Here is a 23,635-nt window from a genome sequence, read left to right on the forward strand (position 1 = left end):
GCACAGGCCCCCCCCGACGCCACAGCAGACCAGTGTGACAGGTGCCCTCCTGTGTGTGTCAGGTGCCCTCCTGTGTGTGTCAGGTGCCTCGTGTGTGTCAGGTGTCTCTCGTGTGTGTCAGGTGTCTCTCGTGTGTGTCAGGTGTCTCTCGTGTGTGTCAGGTGTCCTCTCGTGTGTGTCAGGTGTCTCTCGTGTGTGTCAGGTGCCTCTCGTGTGTGTGTCAGGTGCTCTCGTGTGTGTCAGGTGCCTCTCGTGTGTGTCAGGTGCCTCTCGTGTGTGTCAGGTGCCTCTCGTGTGTCAGGCTCGTGTGTGTCAGGTGTGCCTCTCGTGTGTGTCAGGTGCTCTCGTGTGTCAGGTGTCAGGTGCCTCTCGTGTGTGTCAGGTGCTTCTCGTGTGTGGTGCCTCGTGTGTGTCAGTGTGTGTCTCGTGTGTGTCAGGTGCTCAGGTGTCGTGTGTGTCAGGTGCCTCGTGTGTGTCAGGTGTGTGTGTCAGGTGTCTCTCGTGTGTGTCAGGTGTCTCTCGTGTGTGTCAGGTGTCTCGTGTGTGTCAGGTGTCTCGTGTGTGTCAGTGTTCCTCGTGTGTGTCAGGTGCCTCGTGTGTGTCAGGTGCCTCTCGTGTGTGTCAGGTGTCCTCTCGTGTGTGTCAGGTGTCTCTCGTGTGTGTCAGGTGCTTCTCATGTGTGTCAGGTGCCTCTCGTGTGAACAGAGTGATGAAGATGAAGATGAGTGACAGTCGACGTTTATTTCAGAGACAGAGAAGTTTAAAAATAATAAAATAAATTTTTGTTCGTTGAGTTTCTTTATTTTTCTGGATTCTTCTGATTTTACAAACGTCTTGATAAAAACCCCAGGAGCTCGGAGCAGAGCCGCTGCTCCACGGCAGGAGGCGGAGTCAGTCTGTGGGAGGAGCCAGAGGGACACAGGAAGTGTCTGGGGAGTGGGAGGTCTGAGCTCGCTCAGTGTGATGTCATCAGTGTCTCTGTGAGCGTACTGAGCATGCTCAGTGTGATGTCATCAGTGTCTCTGTGAGCGTACTGAGCATGCTCAGTGCAGACTCGGCGCAGCCGTCGAAGTTGGAGTGAGTAAACGCGTCTCCGCCCAAAAGAAGCAGTGGCTCGTTCAAAACCGTCATGTGACCAGGACACCCAGGAACCGAGGACACGACCTGAGGACAAAGACGAGGAGGAAGACGAAGGACACATGAGCACAGGGTTTGAAACACCACAGACAGAACAACAGTGTGAGGGAAGCGTCTGGGGAGTGGGAGGACAGAGGAAGCGTCTGGGGAGAGGGAGGACAGAGGAAGCGTCTGGGGATGGGAGGACAGAGGAAATGTCTGGGGAGAGGGTGAAGCGTCTGGGGAGGGTGTGACCTGGGAGAATCTCCACTTGTGCGTCTTGATGCTGATTGGCTGAGGCAGTTGTGGGAGGAGCCTGTGCAGCTCGTCCAGGATCAGGGTCTGGACCTGGACTGGGTCTGAGTCCAGGTACTGGGACCCGAATGAGACGCTGGTGTGGACCACGAGACTCGGACCAAGATCTGACAGGTCTGAGAACAAAGACCAAGAACCAGGACTGAACCAGGACTGAACCAGGACTGAACCAGGACTGAACCAGGACTAAACCAGGACTGAACCAGGTCTAGATCAGGACTGACCTGTGTCTCGTTTGCGGTGCTCCACAGAGATGTACCTGATGCAGGGGCTGTTGGAGACGTACTTCAGGTCATGCTCCAGGTCCAGACTCGAGTCTCTGGAGAAGAACAGAACCAGAGCGAAACGAGACGAGTACCTGACCTGAGCCAAGAGCGCCCCCTGCTGCTCCGACAGACCTGGAAACACACAGAGAGGGTTACACATACTATTACTACTGCTACTACTACTACTACTACTACTACTACTACTACTACTACTACTACTACTACTACTACTACTACTACTACTACTACTACTACTACTACTGCTATCAGAGTACTGCAGTCTGAAGTTGTTTTAAATAAAAATCTAAAATGTTAAATATAAAACACTTTTCTGTTTGTGTCACATTTGTTCTCGTTTTTTCTCTCTGCAGTTTAAAGTATAAAGTACACAAAGAAGTACATGAAGAAGTACTGGCTCCTGTAGTACTCAGACCTGGCACCAGGTCGTCGTTCTGCAAGTCAAGTCAAGTCCCAAGTCAAATACAGTCAAGTCCCAGTCGAGTCTCGAGTCACACAAAGTCAAGTCCAAGTCGTCTGCTTTGAGCTTCAAGTCATTTCAAGTTTTTAACCAAAAAAAGTACCAAATATATTTTAGATTTTTGCAGTTTAAATGAATTTTAAACTAAATTCTATTTATATATATTTATTTATTTATATATTTATATATACTAAAGTCCTGGTTTATATTTGTGTGTTTATATAAAAGTCAGAACACAAAGAATTCACATTTAAAAGAGAAAAATAACAGATTTGATCATGAAGGATCAGGGTCTGTAGTTCCCTCTGTTTTACTACATAGTACTGTAAATACTGTAGTACTTTTGAGTATCACAGTACTTCAGTTTAATCCAAAGTACAAACAGAAGTGGCATTTATCAACTGTAAAGACAAAAATATTTATATCAAGTCTCAAGTCCTAAAATTAGTGACTCAAGTCATGACTCAACTCAAGTCCCACCTCTGGCAGAACTGCTGCTTTAGTCCTGGTCTGGTCCAGGTTTAGTCTCGTTTTAGTCCTGTTTTTGTCCTGGTCCTGTTTCTGGTCTAGTTTTGGTTCAGTCCTGGTCCTGGTCCAGTCCTGGTCTAGTCCTGTTTCAGTCCTGGTCCTGGTCCTGGTCCTGGTTCAGTCCTGGTCCAGTCCTGGTCTAGTTCTGGTTCAGTCCTGGTCCTGGTCCTGGTTCAGTCCTGGTCCTGGTCTTGGTCTTGAGGGGGATTTGATGAGTCTAAAAATAGCCCGACAGGAAATGGGCGCTGTCTCGTCTCATCCAATCACACGGCTCCGTCACACACACCTCGCTCTCGGCCAATCAAAGCGCAGCAGTGTGACATCATCAGGGGGGGGGTCCGAGAGGGTCAAGTTACTTTGACTACACAGAACTGTAGTACTCATAATACTGCATTGGATACACAGACTCATCCAGACCTGGTTCAGTCCTGGTCTAGTCCTGGTCTAGTCCTGGTTTAGTGGGTAAACGGTGCCCTCTGCTGGTCATGTTCTAACACTGCAGGGTTCAGAGTCTGGACCAGGACTAAACCAGGACTAAATCAGGTCTAAACCAGAACTAAACCAGGACTAAACCAGGTCTAAATCAGGTCTAAACCAGAACTAAACCAGGTCTAAACCAGGACTAAACCAGAACTAAACCAGAACTAAACCAGGACTAAACCAGAACTAAACCAGGACTAGACCAGGCGTGGTCCTCACAGCGGCTCACGTCTCCTCGGAGTTGGAGGATTTGGGGCACAGGCATCGTCAGGACGACGGCGTCGAAAGACTCGGTCTGACCCTCAGAAAACTCCACCTCCCATGATGCACCACGGAGACACACAGAGGTCACATGACGCAGCAGGTGAACCTCAGCTCCTGCACACACAAACACACACACACAAACACACACACACAAACATACACACAGTTTCTGAATATTCAACATCAACATTCAAAGGGGGAGCACCTGTCGGGTGAGTACCTGTCAGGGGGAGCACCTGTCGGGTGAGTACCTGTCGGGTGAGTACCTGTCGGGGGAGCACCTGTCAGGGGGAGTACCTGTCAGGGGGAGCACCTGTCGGGTGGAGTACCTGGTCGGGGTGAGTACCTGTCGGGGGAGGCACCTGTCGGGTAGTACCTGTCGGGTGAGTACCTGTCAGGGAGTACCTGTCAGGGGGAGTACCTGGAGTCTGTCGGGTGGAGTACCTGTCGGGGGGAGTACCTGTCGTCGGGGAGAACCTGTCGGGGAGTACCTGTCAGGGGAGTACCTGTCGGGGAGTCTGTGGGGGAGTACCTGTCGGGGGGGTGTACCTGTCAGGGGAGTACCTGTCGGGGGAGTACCTGTGGGGGGAGTACCTGTCAGGGGGAGTACCTGTCAGGGGAGTACCTGTCGGGGGAGTACCTGTCAGGGGAGTACTGTCAGGGAGTACCTGTCGGGGGAGTACCTGTCAGGGGGAGTACCTGTCAGGGGGAGTACCTGTCAGGGGGAGTACCTGTCGGGGAGTACCTATCAGGGGGAGTACCTGTCAGGGGGAGTACCTGTCGGGGGAGTACGTGTCAGGGGGAGTACCTGTCGGGGGGAGTACCTGTCCGTGGGGGGGTGTACCTGACTGTTGGAGGAAGTGTTTGACGATGTGGCTGGTTCCTTTGGGGCTGATGAAGTTCTCAGACTCATCTTTTTGCTGCAGACCCTCCACAGAGCAGCTCATGGGCACCAGGACCCCCGACGAGACCAGCTCCTCGTACAGACTACACACAAACACCACTGAAACTGGACTGGACCAGGACCAGACCAGGACCGAACCAGGACCGAACCAGGACCAGACCAGGACCAGACCAGGACCGGACCAGGACCAGACCAGGACCAGGATTGAACCAGGACCAAGACCAGACCAGCTCCTCGTACAGACTACACACAAACACCACTGAAACTGGACTGGACCAGGACCAGACCAGGACCGAACCAGGACCGGACCAGGACCGGACCAGGACCGGACCAGGACCGGACCAGGACCGGACCAGGACCAGGACTGACCCTCCTTTAAATCTTGGTTTATAGGCTGATGTCTAAACAGAGACATAAAAGTGTCGTCGCATCTTCACTTTTTATTCTGTGTTTAGACGAGAGTTTTCAGGAGTAAATCTGCTGCACACGGAGACACAAAAGTGTGTGTCAGGTGTGTGTGTGTGGGTGTCAGGTGTGTGTGTGTCAGGTTTGTGTGTCAGTTTGTGTGTCCTGAATGTGTGTGATATAAACTCGTACACGACCTGAGCACGTGACCAGAGTTTTGTGTCTTGGTGTCGATGGAAACTCTACGGCGGAGAATATTCAACTTTTCCAGTCTGGAGGAGGTTTCACATTTTTGTGTTTTTAATCCCAAAAACTTCGTCACCGTCTAAACGAAACACACTTCACACCAAATATTCTGTCGTTTTTACACGTGTCCTCACACACACACATACACACACAGGTGTGTGTTCTGACCTGTGGTGTTTGTTCTTGTAGAACTTCGTTGCTGTGATGTACTGAGCTCCCAGATCTGCTCCAACACACTCCGACACACGAGACGTGGCCATGCGACCTCCTGCACACACACACACACACAACACGTTACACATGTCACACACGTTACACACACACATGTTACACATGTTATACACACACACGTTACACATGTTATACACACACACTTACACATGTTATACACACACGTTACACATGTTATACACACACATGTTACACATTACACACACACACACACACACGTTACACATGTTATACACACACACGTTACACATGTTACACACACACGTTACACATTACACACACACACACACACACGTTACACATGTTACACACACACGTTACACATTACACACACACACGTTACACATTACACACACACGTTACACATGTTATACACACACACATGTTACACGTTCACACACACACACACACGTTACACATGTTACACACACACACACACACACACATGAACCGTCAACACTGACCAGAAAACAACTTTAAAGCTGCACTGTGGGACTTTTCTGGTGGAGGCTCCATCAGATGGTCGTCTCCATGGAGACGTTCTCGCGCTGTCCTGAATGTTCCAGTGTGACCTCACAGGCACAATGTCTGTTTTTCTCTGTGTTTTTCACTCTAAATCCTTCTGTAAATGAATAAACGTAAAGTGGAGCTGTTTAAAGTCACACTGTGGAACATTCCAGACAGAACAGTGACGTCTCCATGGAAACGAGCAGGTGACAGACACCCGACCAAAAAAGTGTGTGACATGTTTCATGATTCTGTCTGTGATTTAATCTGCTCATAAAACTGTTATAAATATAAATTATAGTTTCACAGAAATCCACAAACAAGTCCTGAAGAAAAAACTACAAAACTACAGGAAGTACAGAGTCCCACACTGATGACGTCACGCTGATGACGTCTGATGACGTCACGCTGATGACGTCACGCTGATGACGTCACGCTGATGACGTCACTGGGAGATTTCTGTCCAAAAGTTTGACGCAATTCACACAAAAAACAAATTTTTATGACACTTTAAATCTGATTTAAACTAAATGAATACAAAAAGTATTTTTATTTGTGTAATAATAATTAGAGGAGTTTGATGGTGTACGTGATGGTTGCTATGGTAACATGGAATTCCCTCATGATCCAACCAGGACGTCAAATGTGAACCTAAAAAAATGACCAAACCGCAGTGACTCCCTGCACATGCGCCTCACACGACACGAAAGTCCTGGACTGGGACTTGGACTGTGACCCTCTTTCTCTCTCTCTTTTTTTTAAAATTTTTTTTATTGACTGGTTATACATACACACATATACAGTATTGTACAACACACACACACATATACACACACACACGCACACAGACACACACACACGCACACACATACACACACACACATATACACACACATACACACGCACACACACAGACACACACACATATACACACATGCACACACATACACACACACACGCACACACATACACACACACACATATACACACACACACACATACACACACATACACACACACACACACACACACACACATACACACACACATACACACGCACACACACAGACACACACACATATACACACATGCACACACATACACACACACACACGCACACACATACACACACACACACACATATACACACACACACACACATATACACCACACATATACACACGCATACACACAGACACACACACATATACACACGCACACACACACACGCACAGACACACACAGACACACACGCACAGACACACACACATGCATGCACACGCACACACACGTGCACACACACACACACACAGACACACACACACACACACACATTCAGATTCACTGAAAACAAGAAAAAAATAATAATAAACTTGGACCGTGTCCCTCTTTTTGTTGTTGTTGTTTCTTTTCTTTTTGGACCGTGTCCTTCTCGAGTAACACATATTCCACTTGTTTACATCATGAGCTGCACATGCGCAGAAAGCCCCGTGCCCCGTTCACCTCACGTGCCCCCCGTGCCCTCGCGCCCTCCTCACCTGTGTCCCCCACACGCACGCACGCGCGCGCACTCACCTGTCCCGCGGGCTTTGTCCCACACCTGGATGTGCACGCGGTTCTGCAGCGCGCGCCTCAGCAGACATGCGCAGAGGCTCCCGGTGAGTCCGGCCCCGACGATCAGCACGCGCAGCATTCTGGACCGAACCGGGCCCGGGGACAGTCCTGGGTCAGACCGGGTCTTTGAGGGTCTGGGTCTGGTTCTGGTCCGGTTCTGGAGCGGGTTCGGTCTGTGTCCGGGAGTCTGAGGTTATGAAAGCGCCGACAGTCACCGGAAACAGACCCGGAGCGCGAGGATCCGGCGGGACTGTCACAATAAAAGCCCCGTAGCACGAGGATCCGGCGGGACTGTCATAATAAAAGTCCCGGAGCAGTTCACAGCGGGAGTCTCATGCGCATGCGCACAGAGTGTTTCGGGTTATTGTTTTTTAAAGTATTTATCGTGGTATTTCTCCTCAGTATTTACAGAATAAACGTTTACGGGAGATGACGCGCTCGTGCACGCAGGGGAGGAAAGAGAGTAATGCAAATCTGTACTCAAGTAAAAGTACAGTTACATGACTAAAAATGTACTCAAGTACAAGTATTTTATTTGTAGTAAAAGTAAAAAAGTACACATGAAAAATGCTACTCACAGCACCATCACGCACACGCACTAGTTCCATGTAAGTTTTTATTTTCACAGAAAAATGTCACTAAAAAAGACTTGTCTTCTTCTTCTTCTCCTTCTCTCACTCTGTGGTTAAACTCCTGCTGCAGCCACAGTTGCCCTGGGGCAGACTGACAGACATGTGACTGCCAATCTGCACCATCGGCTCCTCCCACCACCATCATCACCACACGCCACTTTAGACTAAACCACAGTTTTTGCTGCGGCTCCTCGTGACGTTTATCACATTTAAACGTCAAACGCCTTTGATCAGTGTTTCTGCTCATTTACTCGCCTGAGCTCTGTCCAATCAGAGCAGGAGTTCACAATCACATGGTCACGACTCAGTTAGAAGTTTGTGTTTAAAATACCACGGAAAGAATTCAGAAACCCTAAAAATGTACTCAGTTATTTATAAACGTTACTTTTTACTCCTGTTAATATAAAATCTGTTATTTTCGACATTTGAGATGAAGTAAATCATTTAAATTTCTCATAAATATATATTTTCCTCAAACTAAACCCGCAGACTGTGTAAAAGAACCGAACTAAACCCATAAACTTTATTAAACTAAACCTTTAATCTGTGACTAAAGCTCATCTCCAGCAGCTTTACAGACCAATCAGAGCGCACGGCGACCTGACGTCATTGCGCTGTTTCCGGGTTGCTTCCGGGTTGCTGCCTGATCCGTGTCACAGCGCGAGGAGCGGCGCCGGTGAGTTTCCCTCAAAAACAAACTTCAAACTGAAATATTTTTATTTTTCTCTGTTGTAAAGTTGTGAGAAAAGTTAGAGCGGGTTTGAGTTTAACTCCAGCATCATGACACGTGTGAAGAATGTTTAAAAGTGACTTTAAAGTCAGAATAAAAGTGTATAACAGCGCGAAGAGGAGATGGCAATAATAAACAAAACTTTATGAAAATGTGAAAATAATCTTTATAAATCCTGACACACGCAGAACTAACGTGTGAGAAAGTGTCATTAATGTCAAAGTTTAAATTTGAGTCCAAATGAGTGTAAAGTACACGGAGTACACAGAGTACACGGAGTACACGAACGGAGGAAAAAGTCACAAACTCTGATTTACAGAATTTTGAGAAAATGTGTATTTTTATTAAATGTCAAATAAAGACAAACTGGGACAATGTGAAACGTGACAGTCACGGGTTGAAACGAGGCTGAGCTCCGTGTTTAAAGAGTTTATCTGTCTGATATAAAGACTTTAGTCTGAGACAAACAGAGAAAACCACAGAGTTGTTTTAAGGTGACTCCGCAGAGAAAATCTGGACTTTGTGTTTGTGTTTTGATCCGTTTGGTTTCAGAGTGTGAACTCTCAGCTCTGTGTGGAAACAAACTCTAACATCTGCAAAGAAACATGTTTATGGACAAAGGAAAAATCAATTGAGCAATTTTAGTCTTGAGCAGAAGTGAAGAAGCAAAAGTGACAAACACGTTTGACCAAAATAAACTTTTGTCCCTTTGACAACTGAATTTCTCTGTTTTTGTCATGGATTCGACCTGGACGACTGAGAGATTTTACACATCGACAGTTTAAAAATGTAATGTAATCAACTTTCAGCCAAAGAGCCCAACAGAACTGTGTTTTCTCTAAATGTGTTAAGTATTTTCAAATCTAATTCCAGGTTTGATTTATTCAAATCTAAAATGAGATTTTATTTACTCAAACACTAAATAAAATCCAAAATCTCACTGATGTTTTAGGGCCTAAAATGTCGATAAAAGACACGACATTTAAACTTGTCTCTGTTTGTTTTTACATGAAACTTTTTCATTTACGTGAAAACGTCACTTTGATTAAAATGAAGAAACAACAGGACGAAAAAACAAAGTGACAACAGACAGGACCAGATTGACAGGACCAGACTGACAGGACCAGACTCACTGACAGGTTCAGACTCGGTGACAGGCTCAGTGACAGTTTCAGGGTCCTGAACTTTCACTTCTGTAAAAAATCTGCCAGTACATACATATATTTTTGAGTCACATGAGTCTGCGGCGTGTGACTGTGACTCTGTGATTCTGTGATTCTGTGATTCGGGCGAGTGGACATTTGTTTGTTTGTTATTTGTACAGATCATTTATTTAACTTTTACTTAACACACATATATATTTTTTATGTTGCATATTTTGGTGTTTCGTCTGTCGATAAAACGATAAAGTCAAACTCATCAGGGACATGTCATGTTTTTCTTTCTCTTCATGTTATCGACCAAAACTAAATGTGGACGTTTGCTGCAGATTTAAGGTCGATATCAGACACACTAAAGAGTACAAATATTTCGTCTCTCCTGGTTCATGTTCTCGATGTTCCGCCTCAGTCTGTTCAGTCTGTTCGGTGTTTGACTCTGAGTCGAGTTTCTGTGGCGACTGTGACGTTCTTAAACTCGAGTCGTGTTTTTCTGCAGAGATGAAGCTCCTCGGTCTGGTCTGGGTTTTCCTCTGCGTCTCTGTGATCCTCTGCACCAAACCTGCTCCTCCTTTGGACCCTGAAGTCCACATGAACATCGTGAGTCCTGCTTCAGACCAGCTTCAGACCGGTTTTAGTCCTGGTTTAGTGACCTGAGGCTCTTTGCTGGAGTCTTCATGGAGCACACAGACTTTGTGAATGCGTACGGGGGCGGGGCTGTGGGGGCGGGGCTGTGTACAGGGGGCGGGGCTTTGTTTTGACCTGGTTTCTCTGTGTCAGTCGGAGATCATCAGGAGGTGGGGTTTTCCGTCGGAGGAGCACGAGGTGCAGACGGAGGACGGGTACATCCTCTCCCTGAACCGCATCCCTCACCCCAGCAGAGGGCGCACTGGAGGTGAGCTCCACCTACACCACCCACCGACCAATCACACAGCTTCACCTACACCCACCGACCAATCACAGAGCTCCACCTACACCACCCACCGACCAATCACACAGCTTCACCTACACCCACCGACCAATCACAGAGCTCCACCTACGCCACCCACTGACCAATCACACAGCTCCACCTACACCACCCATCGACCAATCACAAAGCTCCACCTACACCCACTGACCAATCACAGAGCTCCACCTCCACCATCCACAGCCACCACCGACCAATCTCACACAGCTTCCACCCACCCACCGAATCACAGAGCTCTTCACCTACCACCCACCGACCAATCACAGAGCTCCACCTACACCCACTGACCAATCAGAGCTCCACCTACGCCACCCACTGACCAATCACACAGCTCCACCTACACCCATCGACCAATCACAAAGCTCCACCTACACCCACCGACCAATCACAGAGCTCCACCTACGCCACCCACTGACCAATCACACAGCTCCACCTACACCCATCAACCAATCACAAAGCTCCACCTACACCCACTGACCAATCACAGAGCTCCACCTACACCACCCACCGACCAATCAGAGCTCCACCTACGCCACCCACCGACCAATCACAGAGCTCCACCTACGCCACCCACCGACCAATCACAGAGCTTCAACTACACCCACCGACCAATCACAGAGCTCCAACTACACCCACCGACCAATCACGGAGCTCCACCTACACCACCCACCGACCAATCACGGAGCTCCACCTACAGCCAGAATATTCTAGAATATTTTTAATTTTGTCTGTGTGTGGTGCTGGTTCCTCTCTGGTTCCTCTGTTTCAGTCGCGGTTCCTCTGTTTCATTCGCGGTTCCTCTGTTTCATTCGCGGTTCCTCTGTTTCAGTCGCGGTTCCTCTGTTTCAGTCGCGGTTCCTCTGTTTCATTCGCGGTTCCTCTGTTTCAGTCGCGGTTCCTCTGTTTCAGTCGCGGTTCCTCTGTTTCAGTCGCGGTTCCTCTGTTTCAGTCGTGGTTCTTCTCTTGCAGTGGTTCTCCTTCAGCACGGTCTTCTGGCCGCTGGGAGTAACTGGGTGACGAATCCTCCAGACTCTTCGTTGGGCTTCTTCTTGTCTCAGAGCGGCTTCGACGTTTGGATCTCCAACAGTCGAGGAAACACCTGGTCCAGGAAACACTCGAGTCTGAACCCGCATCAGGACCAGTTCTGGGCCTTCAGGTACGGGACGTTTCAGTCACCGTGAGATGTTCTTAAACGTTTCAGTCACGAAGAGATGTTTCAGTCATGATGAGATGTTCTTAAACGTTTCGGTCACGATGAGATGTTTCAGTCATGATGAGATGTTCTTAAACGTTTCGGTCATGATGAGATGTTTCAGTCATGTTCTTAAATGTTCTTAATGTTTCAGTCATGATGAGATGTTCTTAAATTCATGTTCATTGAGATGTTTCAGTCATGATGAGATGTTCTTAAACGTTTCAGTCATGATGAGATGTTTCAGTCATGATGAGATGTTCTTAAACGTTTCAGTCATGATGAGATGTTCTTAAACGTTTCAGTCACGATGAGATGTTTCAGTCATGATGAGATATTCTTAAATGTTTCAGTCATGATGAGATGTTCTTAAACGTTTCAGTCATGATGAGATGTTTTTAAACGTTTCAGTCATGATGAAATGTTTTTAAACGTTTCAGTCATGATGAGATGCTCTTAAACGTTTCAGTCATGATGAGATGTTTTTAAACGTTTCAGTCATGATGAGATGTTTTTAAACGTTTCAGTCATGATGAATGATGTTTCAGTTTTGATGTCATGATGTTTTTAAACGTTTCAGTCATGATGAGATGTTTTTAAACGTTTCAGTCATGATGAGATGTTTTTAAACGTTTCAGTCATGATGAGATGTTTCAGTCATGATGAGATGTTTTTAAACGTTTCAGTCATGATGAGATGTTTTTAAACGTTTCAGTCATGATGAGATGTTTTTAAACGTTTCAGTCATGATGAGATGTTTTTAAACGTTTCAGTCATGATTAGATGTTTTTAAACGTTTCAGTCATGATGAGATGGCGCTGAAGGATCTTCCCGCCGTCATAAACTACGTCCTGAACGTCACAGAGCAGCAGCAGCTTCACTACATCGGACACTCGCAGGGGACAACCATCGGTCAGACTCCCTCTCCCCAGACGCTTCTTCTGTCCTCTGTCCTCCCTCCGTCCTCTGTCCTCCCTCCGTCCTCTGTCCTCCCTCTGTCCTCTGTCCTCCCTCTGTCCTCTGTCCTCTGTCCTCCTGTCCTCCCTCCTCTGTCCTCTGTCCTCCCTCCGTCCTCTGTCCCTCCCTCTGTCCTCCGTCCTCTGTCCTCCTGTCCTCCCTCTCTGTCCTCTGTCCTCCCTCCGTCCTCTGTCCTCCCTCTGTCCTCTGTCCTCCCTCCGTCCTCTGTCCCCCCTCTGTCCTCCCTCCGTCCTCTGTCCTCCCTCCGTCCTCTGTCCTCCTCTGTCCTCCCTCTGTCCTCTGTCCTCCCTCCGTCCTCTGTCCTCTGTCTCCTCCGTCTCTGTCCTCTGTCCTCCCTCCGTCCTATGTCCTCCCTCCGTCCTCTGTCCTCCCTCCGTCCTCTGTCCTCCCTCTGTCCTCCCTCTGTCCTCATGTCTCTCGTCCTCTGTCCTCTGTCCTCATGTCTCTCGTCCTCTCGTCCTCAGGTTTCATGGCGTTCTCGTCCCTCCCGTCTCTCGCCGCTAAAGTTCGGTTGTTCGTGGCGTTGGCGCCGGTCGCCACGGTGGATTTCACCCAGAGCCCGATGACCAAACTGTCCGTGCTGCCCGAGATCGCCATCTGGGTCTGACGCACTTTCACTTTCACTTTCACTTCAGGTCGTCTGCACCTCCTGTAAACACGGCGCTCTGTGGGGCTGTGACGCTAACTGAGGCACTGCTCTGTCTGAAGCCCTGTTAGTCTTTAATCTGACCTGCCTGACCTGACTGACCTGAGCTCCGGCAGGCTCAGGGTCTCGGCGCGCGTTAAACCCGCCGCCATCTTGGTGCTGGGGCTCCGTGGTCACAAACGCACGACCTGAGTCCAAAGACAGGATTCATAAATCACAAAATAAAGTTGGACTTGATCATGATTCAACAACGAGGAGATTTTATTCACCGACTGATCGTGTCTCTGAACATTTAGTTTGACTCAAGTCTGAAGTCACGAAAATACGACGGAGTATAAGGGTCACATAAAAAAAAAGAAAAAATGCTGGCGCTACGAGAATAAAGTCGTAACATTTCGACATTAAATTCGTAATATTATGAGAATAAAGTCGAAGCCAGAAAAAGTCGCAATTTTACAAGAATAAAGTCGTAATTTTACAAGAATAAAGTCATAATTATATGAGAATAAAGTCGTAGTCAAAATAAAGTGGTAATATTAGGAGAATATCGGCTGCTCGTGGAGAATGGAGAATTTGGAGCATTTTGTAAAGGAGAAGAATCCGTGTATTATTCGTTCATTCGACTGAACAAGGACTGAATCAGGACTAAACCAGGTCCGGAACCAAACCAGAAAGACCAGGATTGAGACCGGGACCAGACCAGGACTGAAAACGGTTTAGTCCTGGTTTAAGTCATGGAAATGGGAAATGGCGTTTCCGTGACTTTAAAATGCGATGTGGGACTACTGTGCCGCATACGGACTGAACCAGGACTGAACCAGGACTAAACTGTTTTCAGTCCTGGTCTGGTCTCGGACCTGGTTCAGTCCTGGTTCAGTCCTGGTTCAGTCCTGGTTCAGTCCTGAGGCGCAAATAATGAAGAAAATTGTTTATTTTTTTTTATTTTTGGTTTTATATTGAAAAACAAGGTTTTTCTTCTGCCACATTTTTCACTTTGACTTTGATTTTATTACGACTTTATTCTCATAATATTACAACTTTAATGTCAAAATGTTACGACTTTATTCTCGTAGTGCCAGCATTTTATTTTTTTTTATCTGACCCTTATACTCTGTCGTACGAAAAACACTGACGCAGCAGTAAAACGTCCACAAGTCTCCGGTTTGTCCCGTGAGATCAGATCAAACACGTTTCAGAGACTTTATTTATTTAAACTTTTGTTCTTCTTTTATATTTTTTTTTGTTCTGGATTCAGTGTTTCATCAAAACTGTGATTAAACTTTTATTTGAATAAGAAAAACTTTAACATCACAAATGTGAAAAGAAACGAAAACCTGCAGACGACCACAGAAACATGAACTCACTCTGTCTCCACGACAACTGCTCAACATTCCACCACGCACACACATGCAGGACACCCCCACCGCACACAATCACTGTTATCATGTTCTACTGACAGGCGAGCGACAGGCGAGCGACAGGCGAGCGCGATTGACAGGCGAGAGACAGGTGACAGGACAGAGCGACAGGACAGGTGAGCGACAGGCGAACAGGCGACAGTGACAGGTGAGAGACACGAGAGACAGGCGAGTGACAGGCGAGAGACAGGCGAGCGACAGTGAGCGACAGGCGAGTGACAGTACAGGCGAGAGACAGGCGAGAGACAGGCGAGAGACAGGCGAGACAGGTGAGCGACAGAGACAGGTGAGAGACAGGCGAGTGACAGGCGAGTGACAGGCGAGTGACAGGTGAGAGACAGGCGAGTGACAGGCGAGTGACAGGTGACAGGCGAGCGACAGGCGAGCGAGCGACAGCGAGAGACAGGCGAGTGACAGAGTGACAGGCGAGTGACGACAGGCGAGCGACAGGCGACAGGCGAGACAGTGAGGACAGGCGAGCGACAGGCGAGTGACAGGCGAGCGACAGGCGAGCGACAGGCGAGAGACAGATGAAGGAGCAATGCACCAAAGAGAGTTAGTTGATAGTTTTGACTTTAAAAACCCAGAGGAGTCGCCCCTGGTGACATCAGCAGGTGGAGCGGCGTGTTGTGAGGACAGGGTTAAAGCTCCAGTGCGGGACATTCAGACGTACTGACGGAGGCGTGTGATTGGCAGGACCTGTTCGGGAGGCGGGACTTCCTGCCTCAGAGTCACGTGATCGAGTGGTTTGCAGAACACGTGTGTCCGGAGCACAGCGCCCTCTGCGGGAACCTGCTGTTTGTGCTCTGCGGCTTCAACCAGGACAACCTCAACATGGTACTACAAATACTGCAGTACTACTACTACTACTGCAGTACTACTCAACCAGGACAACCTCAACATGGTACTGCTACTACTGCAGTACTGCTACTACTGCAGTACTGCTACTACTGCAGTACTACTACTACTGCAGTACTACTCAACCAGGACAACCTCAACATGGTACTGCTACTACTGCAGTACTACTACTACTGCAGTACTACTACTACTGCAGTACTACTCAACCAGGACAACCTCAACATGGTACTACAAATACTGCAGTACTGCTACTACTGCAGTACTACTACTACTGCAGTACTACTACTACTGCAGTACTACTACTACTACTGCAATACTACTACTACTGCAGTACTACTCAACCAGGACAACTTCACGATGATACTACAAATACTACAGTACTACTACTACTACTACTACTACTACTACTACTACTACTACTACTACTACTACTACTAGTCAAGTATTACTGTAATACTGCTACTGCTGGTTTAGTCCTGGTTTAGTTCTGGTTTAGTCCTGGTTTAGTTCTGGTTTAGTCCTGGTTTAGTCCTGGTTCTGACCTGGTTTTCCTTCCAGACTCGGACTCCTGTTTACACGACTCATTGTCCTGCAGGAACCTCCGTCCAGAACATGGTCCACTGGTCCCAGGTCAGTGTGACAGGTGCATGTGTGACAGGTGCTCATGTGTGACAGGTGCTCATGTGTGACAGGTGCATGTGTGTCAGGTGCATGTGTGACAGGTGCATGTGTGACAGGTGCTCATGTGTGTCAGGTGCTCATGTGTGACAGGTGCTCATGTGTGACAGGTGCTCATGTGTGACAGGTGCATGTGTGACAGGTGCATGTGTGACAGGTGCTCATGTGTGACAGGTGCTCATGTGTGACAGGTGCATGTGTGACAGGTGCATGTGTGCATGTGTGTCAGGTGCTCATGTGTGACAGGTGCTCATGTGTGACAGGTGCTCATGTGTGACAGGTGCTCATGTGTGACAGGTGCTCATGTGTGACAGGTGCATGTGTGACAGGTGCTCATGTGTGTCATGTGTGTCAGGTCATGTGTGACAGGTGCATGTGTGACATGTGTGTCAGGTGCATGTGTGTCAGGTGCATGTGTGACAGGTGCATGTGTGACAGGTGCTCTCTCTCTCTCTTGTTTCAGGCGGTTAAAGGCGGGAAACTCAGAGCCTTCGACTACGGAGCCAAAGAAAACATGAAACACTACAACCAGGTCTGACCTCTGACCTCCTCTGACCTCTGACCTCCTCCTCTCACGTTCTTCCTCTCACATTCTTCCTCCTCTCATCCTCCTCTCACGTTCTTCCTCCTCTCACGTTCTTCTTCCTCTCACATTCTTCCTCCTCTCACGTTCTTCTTCCTCTCACGTTCTTCCTCCTCTCTCACGTTCTTCCTCCTCTCACGTTCTTCCTCCTCTCACGTTCTTCTTCCTCTCACGTTCTTCTTCCTCTCACGTTCTTCTTCCTCTCACATTCCTCCTCCTCTCACGTTCCTCCTCCTCACGTTCTTCCTCCTCTACGTCTCTCACTTCTTCCTCCTCTCACGTTTCCTCCTCTCACGTTCTTCCTCTCACGTCTTCTTCCTCTCTCTCCTCCTCTCACGTTCTTCTTCCTCTCACGTTCCTCCTCCTCTCACGTTCTTCCTCCTCTCACGTCCTCTCTCCTTCTCTCTCCTCCTCTCACTCTCCTCCTCTCACGTCTCTCTCCTCTCCGTTCTCCTCCTCTCACGTTCTTCTTCCTCTCACGTTCTTCTTCCTCTCACGTTCTTCCTCCTCTCACGTTCCTCCTCTCTCTCCTCCTCTCACGTTCTTCCTCCTCTCACGTTCTTCCTCCTCTCACGTTCTTCTTCCTCTCACGTTCTTCCTCCTCTCACGTTCTTTCTTCCTCTCACGTTCTTCTTCCTCTCACGTTCTTCTTCCTCTCACGTTCTTCTTCCTCTCACGTTCTTTCTCCTCTCACGTTCTTCCTCGTCTCACGTTCTTCCTCCTCTCACGTTCCTCGTCTCACGTTCCTCCTCGTCTCCTCCTCTTGATCAGACGTCTCCTCCGGTTTATGACGTGAGGAGGATGAAGGTTCCTACAGCTCTGTTTTCTGGAGGACACGACACTTTGGCCGATCCCAAAGACGTGGCTCTGCTCGTGCCCCAGGTCAGAACTAAAATACTACAAATACTACTACTACTACTGCTACTGCTACTACTACTACTACTACTACTACTACTACTACTACTACTACTACTACTAAACTACTACTACTACTACTACTACTGCAACTACTACTACTGCAACTACTACTACTACTACTACTACTCTACTACTACTACTACTACTGTCTACTACTACTCTACTACTACACTGCTACTACTACTACTACTACTACTACTACTACTACTACTACTACTACTACTACTACTACTACTACTACTACTACTACTACTACTACTACTACTACTACTACTACTACTACTACTACTACTACTACTACTACTGCTACTACTGCTACTACTACTACTACTGCTACTACTACTACTACTACTACTACTACTACTACTACTACTACTGCTACTACTACTACTACTGCTACTACTACTACTACTACTACTACTACTGCTACTACTACTACTACTACTACTGCTACTACTACTACTACTACTACTACTACTACTACTACTACTACTACTACTACTACTACTACTACTACTACTACTACTACTACTACTGCTACTACTACTACTACTACTACTACTACTACTACTACTACTACTACTACTGCTACTACTACTACTACTACTACTACTACTGCAACTACTACTACTGCAACTACTACTACTGCTACTACTACTACTACTGCACTACTACTACTACTACTACTGCAACTACTACTACTACTACTGCTACTACTGCAACTACTACTACTGTACTACTACTACTACTACTACTACTACTACTACTGCTACTACTGCAACTACTACTACTGCAACTACTACTACTACTGCAACTACTACTACTACTACTACTACTACTACTACTACTGCAACTACTGCTACTGCTACTACTACTACTGCTACTACTACTACTGCTACTACTACTACTGCTACTACTACTACTACTACTGCAACTACTACTACTACTACTACTGCAACTACTACTACTACTGCAACTACTACTACTACTACTGCTACTACTACTGACTACTACTACTACTGCTACTACTACTACTACTACTACTACTACTGCAACTACTACTACTACTACTACTGCAACTACTACTACTACTACTACTGCACTACTACTACTACTACTACTACTGCAACTACTACTACTACTACTACTGCAACTACTACTACTACTACTACTGCTACTACTACTACTACTACTACTACTGCAACTACTACTACTACTACTACTGCAACTACTGCTACTACTACTACTACTGCTACTACTACTACTACTACTACTACTAACTACTGCAACTACTACTACTACTACTACTACAACTACTACTACTACTACTACTCCTCCTCCTCTGACTCTGCCTCTTCTGTGTCTCGTGTCTTTCAGATTTCTAACTTGGTTTTTCACCTGCACCTGGAGACTTGGGAGCATCTGGACTTCATCTGGGGCCTGGACGCTAAAGACAAGATGTTCCCCTCCATCCTCAAACTACTGCAGACCTACTGAGACCAGGACCAGGACCGGGACCAGGACCAGACCTACTGAGACCAGGACTGAGACTGGCACCAGACCAGGACCAGACCAGGACCAGACCTACCGAGACCGGAATTGAGACTAGACCTACGGAGACGGGACCGAGACAGAGACCGGGACTGAAACCGGGACTTGCTGAGGATCCGTTTACCAAGTGAAAAGTCTTTTTTTTTTAAAGTGTTTTTGTTGAAGAGTCGAGACCAAAATGTGACGTCACAATTTACCACTGTTGGATTTTTCACTTTTATTTCCGTTTTATTTTGGTTTTATTTCCGTTTTATTTCCGTGTTGCTCAGTGTTCGGATCTGAACATGTTTTTATTTTTGCTCTGATTTTAAGTTTAAATTTGTGTAAAAGCAAAAATCACTGTTTTTTATTTTATCACAAATTAAACATCTGAGAAATTTATGTGAAAGTGTTTTTATCCTCCCAAAGACCTAAACTGGAACTAAGCCGGGTCTAAGCCGGGTCTAAGCCGGGACTAAACCAGGTCTATAAACAGCCTTTTATTTTCAGATTTTTTATTCTCTTTGGGAAAAGCTGAAATGCAACAGAGCGAGAGCGAGAGCGCCTCCACAGGAACAACAGAGAATTACAAACAAACATTTTACAAAAAAGAAAATCAGCAGCAAAACAAAAGTTTAAACCGTTTCCCTCGGGGGGTTTTCTCCATCACACGTCACATATTTAAATCTCCATGTTTCTTTTATTGCTCTGAAAATGGTTTATTCGCCCAAAACAACAGATTATCATGTTTTAAAAGGTTCTCTCCTCCCTTGGCTCTCTGTGCTGAGTCGCTCCCCCTTCAGACGGTCGCACTAGTGAAGCTCCTGCACACACATCGGGTTTGTCCTGTTGTGTTCAGTTTTGTGTCGTGTTTTTATGTGTTTATGGAGCATGGAGGACGTAGGGTTGTGGGCGGAGCCTCGTACTGCAGCTGACCGTGAGGAGGGTTTGAATAGAGCCCAGGAGAGATCACTAGATGACTCAAACATGGATGACTCTAGAACCTCTTCGGGTTTGTGATGAGGAACATTAGAACATGAGAGAAAAGAAACTGTGACAGATCAAGGCGGCGGCAGGTTAAAGGTGGTGGCAGGTTAAAGGTGGTGGCAGGTTAAAGGTGGTGGCAGGTTAAAGGCGGCGGCAGGTTAAAGGCGGCGGCAGGTTAAAGGCGGCAGGTTAAATACGGCGGCAGGTTAAAGGTGGTGGCAGGTTAAAGGCGGCGGCAGGTTAAAGGTGGTGGCAGGTTAAAGGCGGTGGCAGGTTAAAGGCGGCAGGTTAAATACGGCGGCAGGTTAAAGGTGGGGCAGGTTAAAGGCGGCAGGTGGTGGCAGGTTAAAGGTGGCGGCAGGTTAAAGGTGGTGGCAGGTTAAAGGTGGCGGCAGGTTAAAGGCGGCGGGCGGTGGAGTGTTTGGGGTCAGTTGGATTTTTGCAGCAGACGAACGATTTTGTGGGACCCGAGTCTGAGCGCGACGTCCAGAGGAGTCTCCCCGTCCTGAAAACAAAAACACAACACACAGTTAGTCCAGGTTTAGTCCAGGTTTAGACCTGATTCCTAAGATGGAGGTGGGCGTGTCTGGGTGTGTCTCACCTGGTTTCTCAGGTGGAGGTGGTGGGCGTGTCTGTGCGTGTGTCTCACCTGGTTCCTCAGGTGGAGGTGGGCGTGTGGGCGGTCTCACCTGTTTCTCAGGTGGAGGTGGGCGTGTCTGGGTGTGTCTCACCTGGTTCCTCAGGTGGAGGTGGGCGTGTCTGTGGGCGTGTCTCACCTGGTTCCTCAGGTGGAGGTGGGCGTGTCTGTGGGCGTGTCTCACCTGGTTTCTCAGGTGGAGGTGGGCGTGTCTGTGGGCGTGTCTCACCTGGTTCCTCAGGTGGAGGTGGGCGTGTCTGTGGGCGTGTCTCACCTGGTTTCTCAGGTGGAGGTGGGCGTGTCTGTGGTGTGTCTCACCTGGTTCCTCAGGTGGAGGTGGGCGTGTCTGTGGGCGTGTCTCACCTGGTTCCTCAGGTGGAGGTGGGCGTGTCTGTGGGCGTGTCTCACCTGGTTCCTCAGGTGGAGGTGGGCGTGTCTGTGGGCGTGTCTCACCTGGTTTCTCAGGTGGAGGTGGGTGTGTCTGTGGGCGTGTCTCACCTGGTTTCTCAGGTGGAGGTGGGTGTGTCTGTGGGCGTGTCTCACCTGGTTTCTCAGGTGGAGGTGGGCGTGTCTGTGGGCGTGTCTCACCTGGTTTCTCAGGTGGAGGTGGGCGTGTCTGTGGGTGTGTCTCACCTGGTTTCTCAGGTGGAGGTGGGCGTGTCTGTGGGTGTGTCTCACCTGGTTTCTCAGGTGGAGGTGGGTGTGTCTGTGGGCGTGTCTCACCTGGTTTCTCAGGTGGAGGTGGGCGTGTCTCTGCAGAAGCGCTGGGACGAGTCGATGGTTTTTCCTCAGACACACATAATGCAGCGGAGTGTTCCCCTTCTGCAAGAACACAACCACAGTCTATAACACACAATACACACACATACACAATATACACACACACATACACAATACACACAAACAAACACAATACACACAATATAACACAAACACACAATACACAACAACACAATACACACAATTCACAATACACTCAAATACACACACAATACACAATACACACAATGCATACACACAATACACACACAAACACAATATACACACACACACACACAATACACACAATACATACACACACATACAAAAAACACAATACACACAAGTCTAACTGTTACTACTATTGCATATACTACTACTTTGAGTATTTGTATTGGTAGTATTTCTGAATTTATGTATTTGTGTAGTTGTGTATTGGTAGTATTTGTAGTATTTGTGTATTTGTAGTATTTATGTATTTGTGCAGTTGTGTCTGTAGTATTTGTAGTATTTGTGTAGTTGTGTAGTTGTGTCTGTAGAATTTGTAGTATTTGTGTAGTTGTGTATTTGTGTAGTTGTGTTAGTATTTGTAGTATTTGTAGTTTATGTATTTGTGTAGTTGTGTCTGTAGAATTTGTAGTATTTGTAGTATTTGTGTAGTTGTGTATTTGTAGTATTTGTGTAGTTGTGTATTTCTGTAGTTGTGTATGTATTGTGTAGTTGTGTCTGTAGTATGTAGTAGTAGTATTTGTAGTATTTGTAGTATTTGTAGTATTTGTTGTATTTGTAGTATTTGTAGTATTTGTGTAGTTGTGTATTTACGTAGTCTGTGGCGTTGACGTCGGCTCCTCGATCCAGAAGCTCCTGAAGCAAAGACGCCTGATTCCTCTGTTTCTGCAACTGTCACAAACACAGACACCTGACACCTGACACACACACACACCTACATACACACACCTGACACACACACACACACCTGACACACACACACACCTGCACACACACACACACACACTGCACACACACACACACACACACACACCTGTACACACACACACACACACCTGACACACACACACCTGTACACACACACACACCTGTACACACACACACCTGACACACACACACACACACCTGTACACACACACACACCTGACACACACACACACACACACCTGTACACACACACACACACACACACACACACACACCTGAACACACACACACACACACACACACACACACCTGACACACACACACAACTGACACACACACACACACCTGTACACACACACACCTGTACACACACACACACACCTGAACACAACACACACACACACACACACACACACACACACACACCTGCACACACACACACACACTGACACCAACACACACACCACACACACACACCTGACACACCACACACACACACACACACCTGCACACCACACACACACCTGACACACACACCTGCACACACACACCTGACACACACACCTGAACACACACACACACACCTGTACACACACACACAACATACACACACACCTGTACACACACCCACACCTGATACACACACCTGAACACACACACACCTGAACACACACC

General features: G+C 47.4%; 3 protein-coding genes across 4 annotated transcripts in view; 1 reads left to right on the plus strand and 2 right to left on the minus strand.

Annotated features, from left to right (window-relative positions):
• Positions 1 to 724: 724 nt before the first annotated feature.
• rnls (renalase, FAD-dependent amine oxidase) lies at positions 725 to 7,596 on the minus strand. Of its 2 annotated transcripts, XM_055149996.1 has the most exons (8): positions 7,316 to 7,596; positions 5,171 to 5,270; positions 4,292 to 4,434; positions 3,403 to 3,561; positions 1,656 to 1,829; positions 1,372 to 1,547; positions 998 to 1,164; positions 725 to 953 (listed from the first exon to the last, which is right to left on the minus strand). In XM_055149996.1, exons 1-7 carry the CDS (start codon positions 7,431 to 7,433, stop codon positions 1,000 to 1,002), a joined length of 1,035 nt encoding a protein of 344 aa, XP_055005971.1. In that variant the 5' UTR covers positions 7,434 to 7,596; the 3' UTR covers positions 725 to 953; positions 998 to 999. The 2 variants fall into 2 exon arrangements, with proteins under 2 accessions (XP_055005971.1, XP_055005970.1); XM_055149995.1 differs by having other exon boundaries at positions 725 to 1,164; positions 7,316 to 7,595.
• A 979-nt stretch (positions 7,597 to 8,575) lies between these two features.
• Positions 8,576 to 20,043, plus strand: lipf (lipase, gastric). Its single transcript, XM_020931256.2, has 11 exons — positions 8,576 to 8,662; positions 10,373 to 10,473; positions 10,654 to 10,768; positions 11,810 to 11,996; positions 12,835 to 12,944; positions 13,475 to 13,611; positions 15,771 to 15,911; positions 16,491 to 16,562; positions 17,074 to 17,142; positions 17,965 to 18,075; positions 19,489 to 20,043. The coding sequence occupies exons 2-11, from the start codon at positions 10,375 to 10,377 to the stop codon at positions 19,606 to 19,608; spliced, it is 1,161 nt and encodes a 386-aa protein (XP_020786915.2). The 5' UTR covers positions 8,576 to 8,662; positions 10,373 to 10,374; the 3' UTR covers positions 19,609 to 20,043.
• A 96-nt stretch (positions 20,044 to 20,139) lies between these two features.
• ankrd22 (ankyrin repeat domain 22) overlaps positions 20,140 to 23,635 on the minus strand; it is a 13,818-nt gene continuing 10,322 nt past the window's right edge. The window contains exons 7-9 of the mRNA XM_055149956.1: positions 22,847 to 22,924; positions 21,989 to 22,087; positions 20,140 to 21,133 (exon numbers count right to left, since the gene is read on the minus strand). Of these exons, the coding sequence (XP_055005931.1) occupies positions 21,056 to 21,133; positions 21,989 to 22,087; positions 22,847 to 22,924 (255 nt within the window). The 3' untranslated portion in view covers positions 20,140 to 21,055. The remainder of the gene's footprint in view (positions 21,134 to 21,988; positions 22,088 to 22,846; positions 22,925 to 23,635) is intronic.

Source organism: Boleophthalmus pectinirostris, unplaced genomic scaffold, assembly GCF_026225935.1.
Source record: "Boleophthalmus pectinirostris isolate CB_2022bp ecotype Guang Dong unplaced genomic scaffold, ASM2622593v1 HiC_scaffold_14, whole genome shotgun sequence".
In the NCBI taxonomy this organism is placed as follows: Eukaryota; Metazoa; Chordata; class Actinopteri; order Gobiiformes; family Gobiidae; genus Boleophthalmus; species Boleophthalmus pectinirostris.